This window comes from Phallusia mammillata, chromosome 6, assembly GCF_965637545.1.
Source record: "Phallusia mammillata chromosome 6, kaPhaMamm4.hap1.1, whole genome shotgun sequence".
Lineage (NCBI taxonomy): Eukaryota > Metazoa > Chordata > Ascidiacea > Phlebobranchia > Ascidiidae > Phallusia > Phallusia mammillata.
Genome location: NC_137257.1, coordinates 15,712,096 through 15,729,808, shown reverse-complemented (window position 1 = coordinate 15,729,808; position 17,713 = coordinate 15,712,096). Strand labels below are relative to the sequence as shown.

General features: G+C 35.9%; 1 protein-coding gene across 1 annotated transcript; it reads left to right on the top strand.

The window, feature by feature from the left end:
- Positions 1-396: 396 nt before the first annotated feature.
- LOC145232405 (maternal embryonic leucine zipper kinase-like) lies at positions 397-16,950 on the top strand. Its single transcript, XM_080097017.1, has 16 exons — positions 397-647; positions 939-1,055; positions 1,122-1,265; positions 1,867-2,009; positions 2,362-2,479; positions 2,811-2,978; positions 3,348-3,434; positions 4,903-5,024; positions 9,347-9,434; positions 10,654-10,811; positions 11,370-11,489; positions 11,836-11,963; positions 13,146-13,221; positions 13,804-13,978; positions 14,747-14,850; positions 15,817-16,950. The coding sequence occupies exons 1-16, from the start codon at positions 498-500 to the stop codon at positions 16,022-16,024; spliced, it is 2,106 nt and encodes a 701-aa protein (XP_079953143.1). The 5' UTR covers positions 397-497; the 3' UTR covers positions 16,025-16,950.
- The last annotated feature ends 763 nt before the right edge of the window (positions 16,951-17,713 follow it).

Genomic DNA, 17,713 nt, shown 5'->3' with positions numbered 1-17,713 from the left:
ATTTTGCATCATTTTATGCTATTTAACTTTTCTAGTATTTTTTGTCATATTTAACAAAAAGTAGATGGTCCAATATATTTTTGTTTTTTAACAAATTTGTCGTTCAACTGGTGTAATGCTAAACCAATAGTCATTGTTTCAAGAACTTGTATTTGCTACTGTTTCGCCCACCAGACCGGCAGGGCTTCATCAGAGTAATGAATGATGTATTGCGAGCAATAACAGATAAGCGCAAGAACCACGGGATACGATGAAACACAATTAAAGCCAAACCACTCATTTATGTTTGTTTGACAATTTATTTACTTGTTTGTTTCATGTTAGAATTTGCCAAACTGTGAATTGCGTGGCTAAATTTTGTAAAACTTTTATGGTGTCTGTATGGATGGCAAACCCTTTAAACTTTTGTATGAAATTAGATTTGTAATAAACCATAGCAGATATTGCCAACTGAAAAAGTTTAATAACTCGGTGTAGCGAATTTATAATAAACCACAATGGTGGTCGAGGAATATAGTGCGATTGCATCACACTATCGCCTGAAAGAAACCATCGGGTCTGGCGGTTTTGCAAAAGTCAAGAGGGCAGTTCATCTACCAACTGGAGAAACTGTAGCAATTAAAATAATGGACAAGGTGGCGCTTGGGGTAAGTTGTGATGAAATTGATCATGAATTTAAAACTTTTGTATTACCATGAGAAGTTTTGATTGATATGTTGGTACAAAATTAAAATATTGCTTTTTTGTACACTGACAATGCTTATAGCAAAATAAATTTGTTTCATAAGAAAACCATTAAATAAGATTAATTTCAACTTTACATCACAAGAGGTAATTTCTAGCTGATTTTACTGTTGGCCCTTTTTACCCTTTTTAAATCCCTAATAAATACTTTATTCCCAATTGTTTTTGAGTGTTCATTCTTTGCAATCATTTAGGCTGACTTGCCAAGAGTGAAAACTGAAATCCAAGCAATGAAAAATTTGCACCATCACCACATATGCCGTCTGTATCAAGTCGTTGAAACGTCGCGTAAAATCTTTATGGTTCTTGAGGTAAGAGTTTGATATTAGTACCATGTAATGCCTCTTTTTAATCCTACATTTATGCATTTTTCACAGTATTGTTCTGGTGGGGAACTTTTTGATTACATTGTCCAAAAAGACAGACTCAGCGATTCAGAATCCAGAACATTTTTTCGGCAAATTGTGTCCGCTGTTTGTTACATGCACAGTCTGGGATATGCCCACAGAGATCTCAAACCTGTACGTTATTGTAAAAAAGTTTTTATATATTGTTGATTCTAGTGATGGGACGAGTACCCGGTACTCTGTATCGATGGTATCGAACGATTTCAGTGGTATCGGTACTCGGTATTGAAATATTTTGCCTCAGTTTTCGATACCAACGTGCAAGTACCGAAGGCCGATTTACACCATAAGAATAGAGGCAACTTTATGCCAATATTTGCTTTGGACAGCACAAAATTGGAAAAAAGTTCTTCTAGTTTACGTATATCTTTATCGCTATCACATGGAGATTACATTTTTCGCCATGTGTGTGTGCCCCCCGACCATGGCAGATAAATTAGCCAATGATGTACAACACTACACTTAAGTACTCGGTATCGAAGGTATATACATGTGTTACTCGTACTTGGTATCGGTACTCGCTTCAAAACCTGGTATCGTCCCATCACTAGTTGATTCTATGTGAATAAGACTAACGATGCCTTCTAAATAGGGAAAATTAATATTTCTATTACTAAAATAAAAGATTTAACTGACACTGATTGTCTGCCACTCATTTTGAGAAATTTGTATGTGATGTTAATAATTAGTTACATTGATTTAACATTGATGATAGGAAAATCTGTTGATCGATGAGGATCAAAATTTGAAACTGATTGACTTTGGTTTATGTGCCAAGCCCCGTGGTGGAATGGAAGATCACTTATATACTTGTTGTGGGAGTCCCGCCTATGCTGCCCCTGAGCTTATTGCAGGAAAGTATGTTATTACGTTAGTAAACTATTTTAGGTGGATTGCTTTAAAAAATATATTATACATGATAATTGACATGTGTCTGAATTACATTGCATAAGGTATGAAGTAAATAAGTAAGTTCCCTTAGAATGCCTTTTGGTGTGACTAATCTTAATGTACTTAAGAGGTAGAGACTTACACCAATCCAATCTCGGGAAAAGTCTTGTAGATATGTATAGAAAAATCTGCTTTGTAGAAAGAAGAATCAGTAAAAACAGATTATGTTAGTTCTATAAAGCCTTAACTGAGTTGTTTTACATCAGTGTTTACTTGTTTAGTTACTTATGCGCACCAATGTTTAAACTGTATTGTGCAGATCATACATTGGAAGTGAAGCCGATATTTGGAGTATGGGCGTTCTTTTATATGCACTTTTGAATGGATTTTTGCCATTTGATGATGACAACATTGGTTCACTCTATCGCAAGATTAAGGTCAAACATTAGGTTTTAAATGTGGTACAGTAAACCTTGGTTAATCCGGACCTAATTGTCCTCATTAGACCGAAAAATTGTCTTATTAGGCGAAGATCCAGATTAACTAATGTTGTTTAGTAGAAACACATTACCACTCATTTGTACCTCAAGTTTTGTCCCAATTAGGTAAAGATTTGGATCAACGGAATTCAGTTTAATAGAGATTTAGTATATTTGGCATTACTGTGTTTAATATAAACTATATATGTGTATTAGATACAATAGGTGGTTAAGTCCACTGATAGTTTCGAATGTTTCAAAAAATTATTAAGGTGTATTTTTATTCCAGTCAGGTAAGTATGACGTCCCAGACTGGCTTTCCAAAGAGAGTGTTGCTCTTCTTAAGCAACTTCTCCAGGTGGATCCAAAATATCGCATAACAGTAGAGAAGCTTTTATCGCATTCATGGATGACTGCAGAAATGGGTGTCCCTGTTGAGTGGCAGTCAAAATACCAGGTCTTTGAAGTTTATAATGTTTTTTTTTTGCTTTGCTTTTTACATTAAGACTGTCATATTTTATGATGGTGAAACTAGCTTACAAAAATTGCAAAACAACATAGGTTTGCTTTATTAAACATCTTGACAGGTAAACCTTTGCTGGTAAATAGAATTTTCTGATACACTTGGAACTATGATGATAAAGTGACTATGCAAAATTGACTTGGCTTAATACTGACACCAAAACAATTATGAAATGGATAACTGTTGCTTTTAAGTGCAATGGGAGAGACTAAATCATCGCATAATGTTTTTGACTGTTTGAATTTTCTTTAATTCAGTACCCTATGATAAATAGGAATTGTTTTTCAACAAATATTTATACAGAACACCGTTCTGGATGAAGATGTTATAACAGAGCTTAGTGTTCACCAAAAAGTTTCCCGTGAAACCATGAGAACTGAACTTAGTAAGGTAAACATTATAACGCTAAAGTATACTTTTGTAAATACATCATAGCTATACCTTCACTTTTCCTAAAATTGACAATGTTTTTAACTGTCTATGTTTTTTCTTTGGGCAATGCAGTTATTTAAAGTTTTTTTTTAAAGCATCTATATGTTTCAATTGTAAACCTATGTACTCAAGTTAGGGTGTTGTAGTTTTGTTAAAATACATACAGATACTAAACATAATAAGCAAAATATAAAGTCGTTGTCACATAATTTGGGTTATTAGTTGTGTTAAAAACTTACTTAAATACCCCAATTATGTGATAACAAGTTTTTGTTACAATACTACAAAAGTAAAATTGCCTTAAACGATGCAAGTACTATATATATTTAAACTCTGGGTTTTGTTTATTTGGTTTGGACCTGGTTTTAATAGAGCTTTCAATTACATGATTTATGACATAACCTCATTCATTCACTTGTTGGTAACTAAATATAGGCATAACCACATAATACTGCAAAAGTGGCCCAAGAGAGGCATGAGGCAGTTCTGTTTAAAATAGTCTGATATTTGGAATTTCCTTGTGAAGTAATTGTTTGGCTATTTATATGAAAACATATTTTGTGCAATTTCTGACAAAAATAATACAGCATGACTATTGACAAGCAAAATTTTACAAAATTTTAATCGCCTTTATTAATGTTGTTTTTTGTGGATGGTTATTACACCAACTACTATAGTTTCTTACCAGCTATACCTGCAATACAAATGCCATAAAATGTTTTTATTCACATGTTGACGTGCATTGTCACCAAAGCTTCCTGCAAAATTCAGACAACTAAGCCATGTTACATGATTGGCAGGACACATAGCTCAGGAAATTTATTAAAGCTGGTGTGGTATTGTCTATGTACATACCACTTTCCCACCGAAATCGGGTATTGTTTTCATTCCAATAAACCCTTTTGTTGTAGGTCAGTGGTTCCCAACCTTTATTGACGAATTCCTCCCTTAACAATTCAAAACACTTTCATATCTCCCCAATATACTACATAGTAGATGCTAGTCCATACAAACACATTTTAAGCTTTGGTCTTTATCAACTTTGCAGGTTATATTCCCAGAGATGAAAAGGCTTATTTATGAAATACATGTAAAAAATAAATTCCTCCCCTGAAGTTAATAAATTCCTTCTATAGAAGACTGTTAACAATAATTGTTTCTATAGAAGATCAAAGATATTATGCAACAGTTTTTTAATATTTCCAGTCTGAAATACGTTTATATGGCATTCTAAAACTTGTTATTTAAAATCAAGCAAGACCAAAAAGCAACCACAATAAAAAAATCTATGATTTTGTGACTAAATAATCAAAATAAATGAATTTCATTGACATCATACTCTTAATTTTTGCTTCAAAACAAGAAATGGTTGCTGATGTTGTATATTACCAACCTATTTTGTAAACAAAAAAATACTATTTTTTAGTGGAAATATGACTTTCTCACTGCTGCATACTTTCTACTGCTCAAGAAAAAGACAAGTGGTCGAGCTGTTAGGTTGCAGATGACACTTTCTACCATGCCACAAGCTGTTGTACCTGCTACAAGGTTTGCCATTATGTTTTTACATTTATGTGTTTTGTAAACAATGTCAGAATATGAAATAAAAATAAAGTAAACCTCAGTTGACCAGATTTGGTTAATCCAGTTTTTCGAATGATTCAAAACTTTAGGAATTAGGAACTGTCCTGAAAATGATATTTTAGGAAATAGTGGTGTAAAAATAGTTTTTGTCAATTACCACTAATACATTTTCATGTTTTTTGTAACTGTTTGACATTTGAAATTTGTAGTGATGACAACAAGAGAAATGTTCTAACATTTAGTGCATAAAATACCAAAAAATTTTGTTCAGTTGTTGATAAACAGAGACAATTTTTCATATGTGCAGGGCTAGTGGTGCACTGAACTGTTTATATTTTGGTTTAGAATAAAATCGTTCAATTATATGAGAAAATTCCCAGCAATAAACCTCTATCTAAATGTTGTTAAGCAACAAAGCAATTGAGATACTCATAAGTCACTTCTATCCACTCTCAGCCACACACCAGAAATTGTAAACCGATTGACGCTTTAACATTGCGTCATGTATGACGTCACTCTGCGAAGCGCGTACGATTTCCGTCACTGTAGCTGATGCGTAGTGCCTACAAACTCTCTCTGAATCATGTGCCACGCTTGTTTACATACTAGGTTATACGAGCGAAATGTACGGTTTTTTCTTGAAACCAGTTTTAGATTTGAAATCTTAACAGAAAACCCATTATAGAAGTGCATTGTTCTTAACCTTTTTGGTGTAGTTTCCCACAAAAGTCAATCATTCGAATTTCCCCATCTATTATTACATAGATGCTTTGTGCCTTACACAACAATAATGGTCTTTATACGATTAAAAAGACTTTATTTTGTGACTGAATAATCAGATTTATAATCTTAGATATTCGAGTCAAACTTAAAACAACAATTTAGGAACCATTGACTTATACAATTTCCCTCTGCATTTACATAATTTCCCAACGTTGAAAACCACTGCATTAAAGTATTTTTTATACTTTTGCGATTTAATCCCCACAAAGAACGATTTATCTTTTGTATTGGCAACTGTCGTCAAAAAAATGAATTTATGACCTTAAATAATTTGCATTTCCCCCAGAATTGACCTTATCACTAGTGATGCACCGAAGTTTCGGTTGGCCGAAACATTTCGGCCGAATCCGCTGTTTTCCAATGTTTCGGTTTCGGCCCGAACTTTTTTGAAAATTCGGCCGAAACCGAACTTTTTTATTGCATGGAATTAATGCCTTAAATTTCATTTACGCCCATACGAAACATTATTAATTAACTTTTTGTTGTATCTATGAAATACCAGCCACGTTGTCTGCAAAATATTAGATGTTTAGCAAAGTTTACCACGTGTGAAAGCGATTTTAGTTTGTCAAAATTGAGTTCACTCGCATCAACAATACAAGGTTCAGTTGAAACCATCCAAAAAACGGGGATTTTAGGTTCGGCCTGGCCTCATGGCCGAAATTTCGGTTTCGGCCCGAACCTTTTTAGGCGGGTTCTGTGCATCACTACTTATCACTAACATAAGTAATGAACTCTGGAGACAGTTGAAAATATTTTTAGAAAACCTAAAATAGATTTTTCCATACCTCTATGGTCATACAGAGTTAAAACGTTTCACAGGATTGTTTTTTATCCACTGTAAACGAACTATATTTTCGACCAGTTTTGAATAACCCTTCTACTGCAGCAGGGGTGGGCAACCTTTGTCACTGTGGGGCGAATAAAAATTGCAAAAATCAGATCGCGGGCCACACCTTTACATGACACAAGGTGATTTTACTTTGTTGCATACCAAAAATGCCTTACTACTGTACAAGTAAAATTCGCATTCGATTCTCGCAACATATTGTCAGGTCGCAGAAAAATAGCACCAGGCGCACTAATCTGCTCAAAAACATATAATAATTGGACTCGTTTGCCAGCACATTTGAAATCCAAGTGTCTCTGCGGGCCGCACAACTTTTATTCAAGGGCCGCAGGTTGCCCACCCCTGGACTACAGTATTCAATACTTATGGTCCATTAACACCCATTTACCAAGTGGTGGTACTACATACCACGACTGAATTACAAAAGGGGCGTTTTTGTATTGAATTTACTACCACATAGACTTAATGTAAAACCTGACCGCGTAAACCATATTATTTTGTCTACAATACTTGAATGAAAGTTTGGGTTTTGTTTTTTTAGCGCATGACAATTTGATATAAGGTGCACCAGGGACAAAATGTTGTTTTAAAATAAACATGTCCAGTAGCAGTTAAGATATGTATATACCAGTGGTTCTCAAACTGTGCGTCGCGACGCCCTGGTGCGTCGTTTCAATTTTCCAAGGGCGTCGCAGAATATTTCCGTTTCGTGACTGAACTCAGTTTATCTCATAAAAATGAGGTTTCAGTGCGGTTAACGTATATCTACGTCCAAATACTTTTTGCGAAGAGTGCGGATTAACGTAAATTTACCTCAAAAGTTTTTGATCAAAAACGCCACTGTCAGTTAATGTACGTCGAGACCAAAGGCGCGTGTCTGGGCCGACGCTTGGCGGGCATTAAACTTGATTATGTGAAAGTCTTCATAACAATGTAACAAAGGCGACTTTTCTAGCAAATGCTTGAGGTAGTTATAACCAGGGCTGCCAAAGCTTGGGTTTTGCCCCAAGATCTTGGGTTTTTACTTGTCGTCTTGGGTTCTTGGGTTTTATTTTGAAAATTATAGCAATTCTTGGGTTTTGAGTCCTATTGATGAAATAAATATATGTAAGAACTATTTTAACGAGAAAAGTGTTTCGGGTAGCTGCACTGTTTAGGCCTCACTTTTATTTTCTCTCTTACCTTAATTCTTTCGAGATAAGTATACAGTGATAGCAATCGTTGCATAAATTTAACATTTCATTATAAAATAACTGATACCCCATCAATATGAGCGAAAAATCTACTCCACTGAAAAAGAGAAAATGGTATGCTATGAGTTTTAAAGAAGAATGGTTGAAAGAAGTAGAATTTAAAGAATGGCTGATTCAAGATTCTAAAGATAGCGTTTCAAGCTATTGTAGGTGCTGTAATTAAAAATGCAAATAAATCAATGCTCGTTAAATATAAAAACTCTGCTAACCATCACAGAAGTTTTAAAGCTGCTAAATATACTGTAGACATTACTAATTTTATGAAAAAGAAAACAGATGATGATCATCAAACAGGCAAGAGTGAACCGGCAATTGCTGCATATTTTATTGAACATAATGCTTGCATTGACCATTTCCTACCAGTTTGTAAAGTTGCATTTCCGGACAGTAAATTTGTCAATGAAACGAGTAAATTTCCTATTTAATTTCATTTCTAACCACATTTTGCAATCTTGGGTTTTCATTTAAATTCTTGGGTTATTTTGCTGTGAGTCTTGGGTTTTGTTGAAACTCTCATTGGCAGCCCTGGTTATAACGTATAATTGTTAGCTAAAGTTTTAAGTGATTATTGTGCATGAGTTGCAGCAGTAAATTTTGTGCATCAGTTTATATTGTGCGTAAGTTGAAACATTACTTTCATTTTAATTCGTTATTGATGCTGCTGAGATCTTGCAGCAGACAAGACAATGCAATCGTGCGCAATAATTGAAACAATTAACAAAAGCCCGCACGTGATTGCCGGGTGCACTAAAAGTGTTGAGTGCAGTTTTATAACTTTGTCGAAAAACATTTAGGCTAAAATTGTTCTCTAAGTGCTGTTTAATAGATTTAAATTAACTGTTTATTGATAAGTTTCCTCATTACCTTTTATTTGCTGGTGCGTCGCAAGTCCAGAAAACTTTTCCAGAGGCGTCGCAACAAAAAAAAGTTTGAGAACCACTGGTATATACAATAAATCTCGGTAACTCCGGACCCGTTTGGACCAAAAAATTTGTCCGGATTAAGCGAAGATCCGCATTAACGGATGTCGATTAGTTCAAGTCTTACCACATTACAAATCATTTGTACCTCAAGGTTTGTCGGAAAGGTGAAGATCTGGATTAACCGAATCCTGTTTAACCGAGGTTACTGTCCTTACAAATTCATGACATGACAAACGCTATCCCGCATAGAATGGCTGTAGGACATGATCTTTAAATCCCATGGGAACTAGATGTTTTTAACATGCTCCTTGCTTCCTATAAATCCTTAAAAGGCTGGCTGTGATAAGGTTAAACGCTTTGGTGGATGAATCGCGTCCGCTTACAGCTTGTGCAACGTCAAATGGAAATCGCATGTTATTTTAACAAGCGCTATAGAAAATGGCAATTTGTCCAAACAAGGTAATGTTTTTTGTGCAGAATTGCGGACGCCGGAAAAGCTAGAACCCCTCGACCAAAGAAAACCCGACAACCGTTAACAACCAACAACAGAGACAATGTTTCAAAGGTATGTAATATATTGATGTCAGGCAGCGTTAATGTAAACTTGTAATTTCGGACTCCACACATATGAATTGCCGGTTACCACTTGTTGTTAAGTGTAAGGACTTCGGCTGATACTGACGCCACTATATCATGTTTATTGCAGTCTCAACCCGTAAGTACGAACCTTAAACCCATTTTAGCCAAAAGAGTCGGTAATTTAAGCTTACCAATGTGAAATTACGACAAAAATGTGATAGTGTAAAGTCAGGCCCGAAACAAGTCCTTTTTAAAAAAAATCATTTCATAATCCGACCCGAAAAACCCTACCCTATCCACAATCGTGGTTAAAATATTCATTTATACATGACGGAATCAAAACGATATGTATATGACTGATGATGCCCACGTGGGATATATATATTTATGTGTATCGTTTTAAAACAATGTAAAACGAAAACCACAGTTTGATTAAGGTGTACTGAATGCAGTTTACTATGATTATCCGTAACTTGAATCATCTGTATTGAGCGTACGTTGGTTTAGGACAGGGGTGCACAACCTTTTTGCTCAGACGGCCGCATCGCAGATCCTTATTTCACCAACGGCCGCCAATTACCTGCTTGTTTTTGTTTTTAAATTTATTATGTGAAAATATGGCTTGTAACACATACATAAACCATCTAATGGCGCCCAAAAAGCCCGGATAATTTAAAACTTAATCCACAGATTAAGCTAAACAGTCTGACGACCAGTCTGAGCTATTTATGACGTCATAATCTATATTGTGACGCAAGAGGTGACTGATTATTTGCATTGTTTGCACACAATAGGCGTATATAAAGTGTGATGTACAGGGTTACTAGGCTGGTAGCATTCTTTATAGTCTTACAAAATCTATTGGAAGCAGTTTAAAAGTCAAAATATGTAGCAAAAGAGTTTTTTTACGTCACGGCCGCCAGTGCATATATTTTAATAAACATGTGCACGGCCGCACAAAATCCTCTATTCGGCCGCAGGTTGTGCACCCCTGGTTTAGGACGATTTCTGTAAAAGCACAGTTTCATTTTCAGAAACAGTTTGCGGACTAAGTTTGATCCAGAATCACTGTTGCTTTGTCAATTATTCTTGACTGTGTAATGAGTTTTTCCCGGTTATCAATCGACCCTCATTGGTCATTGGTGTAAACAATGGTTAATTTTAGGAAATCTACTCTTTCTCAAATTTTTTTCACAATTAAACAGTCCCTGTATCTGCCTCCGCCCTCTGAGCCGATGACGCGCAAAAGTTATTACCGACGCGACAGTGACGATGGTTCCCTTGACAACGACATTTGGCCAACAGCTCTTGAACCATCACCAAGCATGGACGTAAATCGTATATCTACTCCGTCCAGTAGAAGGTAAAGTGATTATTCAATGCTAATGAAAGTATGTTGACGTATCTGTTTTCTAGGAAAATGGTAGACAATAGTGTTTAGTGTGTTTTATGTGGTTCTTATCAGTGTTGTGTTGTACTGTAATGTATTCTATCAGCATCTTTAAACAGTTGGATTTGGTATTTAAAACGCGAATTTGCATAAAGCGTAAAATTAACATACATATATTGCAAAAAAAAACGACGGTCAAATATTCGTTAAAGATTTTAGGTTGAACCAGCTCTAATGAAAAAGTTTTTTTATTTCGAATAATGTCTGTAATGAAATACGCATTTGACTAGAAAAAAATACTGTAAATGTTTTTATGTCGTTTGTTGGTAGTTTTAAAATGTTTCGCTTTAAATTTTGTCGATTTATGCTGGGTAATTTAACTTGTTTGAAAGGAGTTGAAACTGTTTTTAATTAACGTTAAAATTTTGCCCACCCAACTAAAAACATTTTTTAATTATTTTCTTATTTTATGTCTTTGTATTTAACATCGTGTAACTCAAATTTTAAACTCAATTTTTTCACTTATTTCAGGCGCACAAAATCGGTCGATGACAGCCTAAAAGAAAACCACTTCATCACTCCTCAACTCCCGAAACGTTTACAAGACGTCGCTACAGCGATTGCAACACCTTCAATTATTGCCAATAAAAAGTAAAAAAACGTCGTCTTTGTAGTTTTTAGCCAAAATTTAGTAATATTAAACGTCTATTAAAGTTTTATAAAACGGTTTTCTGACCTTATTATAACCTTTATAGTCATAGCTTACAATCCAAATTAATTAAGTTTGGGAGTAATTAATATCTAGTAAAATACGTGTAAAATATTTTCTGTTTTTAGATAATAATTGATGATTAACTTAAAAGCCGTTGCTGTAGTCAAAGTTGAGTTTCCGAAATGCGCCGTTTTAATTATTCCTAAAAAGTTTTTAATTAGAAGGAAATTTTTTGATTTAAAGTTGTACATTTTGCTTTTCTGAATACTTAATTGTTGTTTGCAGAACCGCGTTTCGAACAGAGGAAGCATCGAGCAGCAAAACTCCATCGGATGTTGTAGTGAAGAGGAGAAAGCCGCGAAGATCCAAAACTCCTCCTGTCTCAAGTATGAGTCCTCCAAAGTGGCAGCCAGGTACGTTTGTATAAACTTCTTCTCTTTGAGACCTTGTTCCAAAAAAAATTTGGGGGTGCATATGATAATTGTTGGTTCAATAGCAGTGGTTTCCAACCTTTATTGACGAATTTCAAAACATTTTCATTCCTTCCCAATAGATTACATATTCGATGCTAAACCATACAAAATCATTCAAAATTGGGTATTTTATCTTCACAGCATTAAGTGTATAATTACAAACCACATGTTCAAATTTAAGTAAATTCCTAAGTTTGTAAAAATTCCTCCCGGTTTGAGAACCACACTGGTCTATGTAGTGAAAAAAAAAGCAATCGTATAGAACTGCAGCATACGAGGCAGGCAACGGTGCTTGTGATTTGACTTTCGGTGGGTTTCACCACTGAGCTTTTTTAGATTTTTGTAGCCTGTACGCCTAGCCATGTAATAATGCTTGGTGACCGACTGACCTGATTCGGTATTACGTCTTCATATATGAGTGTGCCGTGGTTGCTGATCTGCATGAACGCTTTAGGGCTGATCCCAGTTATGAATTCATGTTGATTTGTAAAAGGCTGTTTTGCATAGTTTATGCATAGTTTGACGACTGGACCACCAGAAGCTCTTGTGGGAAAACAATGCTTTTAAAGTCACCAAACTATTACTAGCTTAATCCCCAATACTATCTACTGCAAAAGTTGCTGCTTTTAACTTACACAAATACCTTATCAGACTCCTCACACTTGGTCGTAATAACCAAGGGTCGCATAGATTTAGTTTAATCGGGTATTGCTCTACCAGCAGTTTTTATTGCCAATAATCTAGGTTTCGACGTCCCATACAAGACGCCTTCATCAGGATAATGGCATATCTGGAAGAGCAATACTCATTTATACATTTTGCCTTTAGCAATAGCTTATGTATAGATTTCGTTTGTTTGTTATGACATATTATCTGATAAAAATCGTAATTACATTCAACATTTCTATTTGAATAAGATGGAAACTGACGAAATTAATATTTCTGTTTTTTTTCTGTTTTTTTTTTTTCATTACACTGGCGCTGATCGTCTGCTGTTCTTTTGAGTATATTTTGTACATTAGATTCATCACGTTTTGTAAATGTAGGTATCAAGATCTCTTGATGTCTTTGTAAGATTTATATTTAAACCGTAATGACTATAGCGTTTTTTCAATTTTGCAGACAACCACAGAAAATCATTGAACGTGGAAATGGCGTCATTTCCGGAGTCCAATAATCCGTTGAGCCCTGACAGAAAGTAAGTACATACATAAGGCACAGACACAGCCATGACACATTGTTAAATTTCATAAACGTTTATATTCTGGATGTTTTGCAGTTAATATTATGTTTTCTTCATAGACATAGAAAAACAATACTGTGAAATTTAGGCACGGTATAACAGTGTTTATTACTATTTATAGGCCCATTTTTTCCTGTTTAATTGGCATTTGTTTACCAGTTTAGTGCTTTCTTATCACCAGGGTACGCAATTTTTATACTGTCTGGTTAGGAGAGCTGTTTAAACATTTATTTCGAGCAACATGTGGGCAAAAAAAAAATGTTATAGAAAACAGGCCATTGGTCCAATGTGGTCTTTATTACAAGTGATGCATAATTTAAGTAATACGGCCCTTGAGTAAATTCTTTATGCATAAATTGCCGTAGTGAGATGTACTTTTAGGAAAAAAATGACCAAATTTGGAGCCATTGTTGTTGTTTTATCGGCTAGCTTAAGTATTTTTCCAAATTAAACGAGGCATGCAACCTTTTTAAAGCCTTATTGTCATTTTCACTGTTTTGCTGAACTTGCTTACAAGTTACAACGTAATATGTTTAGATGCAAATCCGTGGATGATTCTTTGCACACTGCTCACTTTGAGCCGCTGACACCAACTAAACAGCGGAAGAATAAGATGTTTGGAAGTTTTGAACGTGGACTCGACAAGATGAAAATGATCCTCACTCCTGGACGCAAGAGGCTTGGCTCAGATGCAGGTCCCAGGAAGGTTAAGGTAAATTGTTGAATAAATTGACTATTTTCATCTACTTATAATCTGTATGTAGCATATTGTAATCACAATAGCGCATACTAGCAGACTGAAACCTTAGATCAGGGGTTCTTAACCGGGGGTGCGAGAACTGTTCCTAGGGGGTGCTGGGGTGCTGAATCATTAAGGTTGGTTAGGTATATTCTATGTAAATACAAAAACCCAGGGGGGTGCGAAAATTGGTTGGTGATTTGAAAGGGGTGCAGCAAGGGAAAAGGTTAAGAACCACTGCCTTAGATACTGAAGATGCCTTTTACTTAGGTGGAATATAACAAAACAGTGAACATCGGTTCCGGACCCGTTCGGACCAAAATTTTTGTCCGGATTAGGCGAAGATCCGGATTAACCGATGTCGATTAGTTGTCTTACCGCATTACAAATCATTTGTATCTTAAGTTTTGTCAGAATTGGGTAAAGTTTACTGTACATTTTTTAATTTTTTACATAGTATCTTTGCCACACTAATTTTGCACCTCTAGACATTTTTGGATAAAATAATATTTTTTCACCCCGAAAGCACTTTAAATTTTGCTTCCATTTCAGAACCACGGATCTTATATGTACACATTTACTATAGCACTAGAAGTTTAGATTACTAGAACTAGACCTGCAACTTTTCGAAAGCAGTTTTATTTGGAACTTTTTGCTTTTGTCAATAAATTTAAGGATTATTGCCCTATTGTATGCTCGCTGGTATTATACTACCTGTCTAATCACAGTGATATTTCACAGGCATCTTACAACATATCAAACATCTGTAAATGCGACGCCACTGCGCTTATGGGTGAACTTAAACGAATCGTACCCCTCAAACATATGGAGTACACAGAAAATGGGTAAGTCTTCTATCAAGTTAGGTTTACTAAACGAAACCTGTCTCGGCTACTGCAGCCATCCAACTGCACTCTATTTTATTGGGAGCAACATGTTTAAAAGCCATGCCTCACCTATTCTGTTCGATGCCACAACTGGGCTTAAACCACAGAGAAAAACTACTGAGAATGACCAAACAACTGCTTGGGAACCAAAGTGATGTCGACTCAGTGTCACAGTATCACTGTGAAAGCAAACCTGTCTCATTTAGAAGAGAAAATCGTTTTTGGTTATGTATTTGCATTTACACACGACTTCAGTTGATTGCAGGTCTAAATTGCAACGCATATTTATTAGACCAGTGATTTTCAACCGGTGTTCAGCGGAACGCTAGTGAAAGATCGTCAGGTTTTCCTTAAGAAATTCATTAGTTTTACTAGCGTTTCATGCAAAACCGGTCGAAAATCATTAGTTTAACACATTGGGTGTAAATAGCTTTTCTTCATATAAAAGTAATTATTGACTATCACCAGTTTGAATGTTCCATCGATATTTGCTTTATTTATTGTTGTTTAACAATAATACTCGTTGTGTAATAATAAGAATGAACTTGCAGCGGACCTGTTGCTGCTTAAGTACAATATATACCGTAGTTGGGTGTGAGCTTTTTTTATTGCATCATCATGACATTTCATTTGGTGTCCCGCAAGATTATTTTCATGACTAAAATGTTCCGTGGCTATAAAAAGGTTGAAAAACACCATATTAGACTGTGGTATTGTTGGGGTGTTTGTAATGCCACGTGACTGCCGTGAACAATATCGCGGTATTAACAGGCTGGCCACAGCGACAGCGGTCACACAATATTTACAAGTGGACCACAGCATTTAGAAAGCGTATGCATGCTGGCCACAGTGGCCAGTGGTATTTACATACAGCCGTATTATTGTGATATTGGTTTAAAAAATGCAAATGTTATTTTTTTGCAGTTATGTGGTGAGATGTCAGACAAGAGATGATTTCGGCAAAGTGAAACTCGACTTTGAATTGGAAGTGTGCCACCTAGCGGCCAAATCGTCGTTCGCCAGCTCATCGGATTTATGTGGCGTGCGACGCAAGCGTTTAAAGGGCGACGCTTTTGTGTACAAACGAGTTTGTGAAAGCATTTTGAAAGAAGTAGACACCAGTTGCTTGTAAATAGTAAAGATATTTTTCCGGTGAATTTGCCATCAGTACAATGTGCTGTAAACGTTTTGAGTCTAGAGGTTGGTTAAAAAATTCAGTTATTTATGTAACTGCGCATAAGTCGGTAGAGCGCCTGCCCCGGGTAAGCTTCTGTCGTGGGTTCGAATCCCACCGCAGGCTAGATTTTTCTGGCTTATGTCTTGCAGCATTGACTGACTTGGCGAAGCGTAAAACGTCGTTTTCTTTACTTTCCATAAATTATTTTGGCGCGTTTGTAAAAAAAACAGCTAAGTTCAGTATGTATCGCAGAGAGAGTACATTTTTGCATGTTTCCGTATATTTTTATTATTGATTTTCTGGTGAATAATTTGCATTGCACATAGTAGCAAAGATTGCAAGAGCGACCACAGGTCTACATGAATGATTTTTTTGCATAGATGGTGCCTGACAAACGTATTTCTTCAACTATTTTCCTAATGTTTGTTAACAAAACCGCTAAAACTGCCGAGTATTTTTTTCTATGCACAGCAATTACCAAAAAAATTGAAACTGCACAATGTAGGATATAAGCGTGTAATATGTAATGTATTTAATGTCTTTCCCGAATGTCTTGTTTTTATGGCTCTTTAAAAAAGCTTTAGGAAACAATTGCACGGTTACTTTTGGCAATTGGTAAAACTTCGTTTTTGCTCGGTTTCCACTTTCCAAGCATCAAAATTTATATTTTTGACATCGATTTTATTTGCATTGTTTAAAATAAATCATAATTCCAATTAGAGTAAGCCTACACATAGATTCAGCATATAACTGTATATTGGAACGAAATAATCCACTGCCGTAATACATTCCGAATTTACCACGAGTATGTTGATTGTGCGCTTTTCCTGACTGTGTATGTTTTGCCTTGTCTTCGTTGAAATACAATCTTGACGCTTGAATTGTTTGAACTTTAATGCACGAACACATCACACCGTTTCTTAATGGCATGTTATTTAAGAATGTATGATAGCTACCGACGGAAAGACAGTCTGCGCCAGGGTTTCTTATAGTTCGCAACACCCCTCTTGACTCATTTTTTATTTGATTTTAAGCTTCTATAAAACCAGTATAAGGGCATCAAATTTGGGCATTGATTTCAGGATGCTACTCCCAATCAACTGTGCCGTTGGATGGCTACACTAGCCAGCACGGCCTATGTCTTGTCACCAACTGCATAGATGAGACCGTGCAGGTCCAAACAGTGTGCCTTTATAATACGAAGACTGTTTTTGAAGGTGTTTAATTCTTGTTTTTGGGGGGTTCCTGTGTAGGCTTCTGTCGTGGGTTCAAATCCCACTGCAATCTTTCTGGTCTGTGCCTTGCATAAGGGAATACGCTTGAGAGACCGGCTTGATTCAATATGACGCCTTCGATGGGCCTGGCGTACTTTGATTTATGAATGAGCTGCAGTGAGTATGGTCTGCACGGACGCTTTTAGGCTGATCCTCGTGTAAATGTATTCACCTTAGATGGGTTTTGGGACGCCATATATGCATCGGTCGGTTGCACAGTCAAGTTAAATCCGAACGTTTTTCCTAACCCTTACAAGTGCACTTTAACACTGATCGGTTGCGAAAACGTAGAGTGAGTGCGTTGCGCAGAGCTACGTTACAACGCGGAAGCCCTCTCCTAACAAATGGTTAAGGCATTGATTGTAAATCG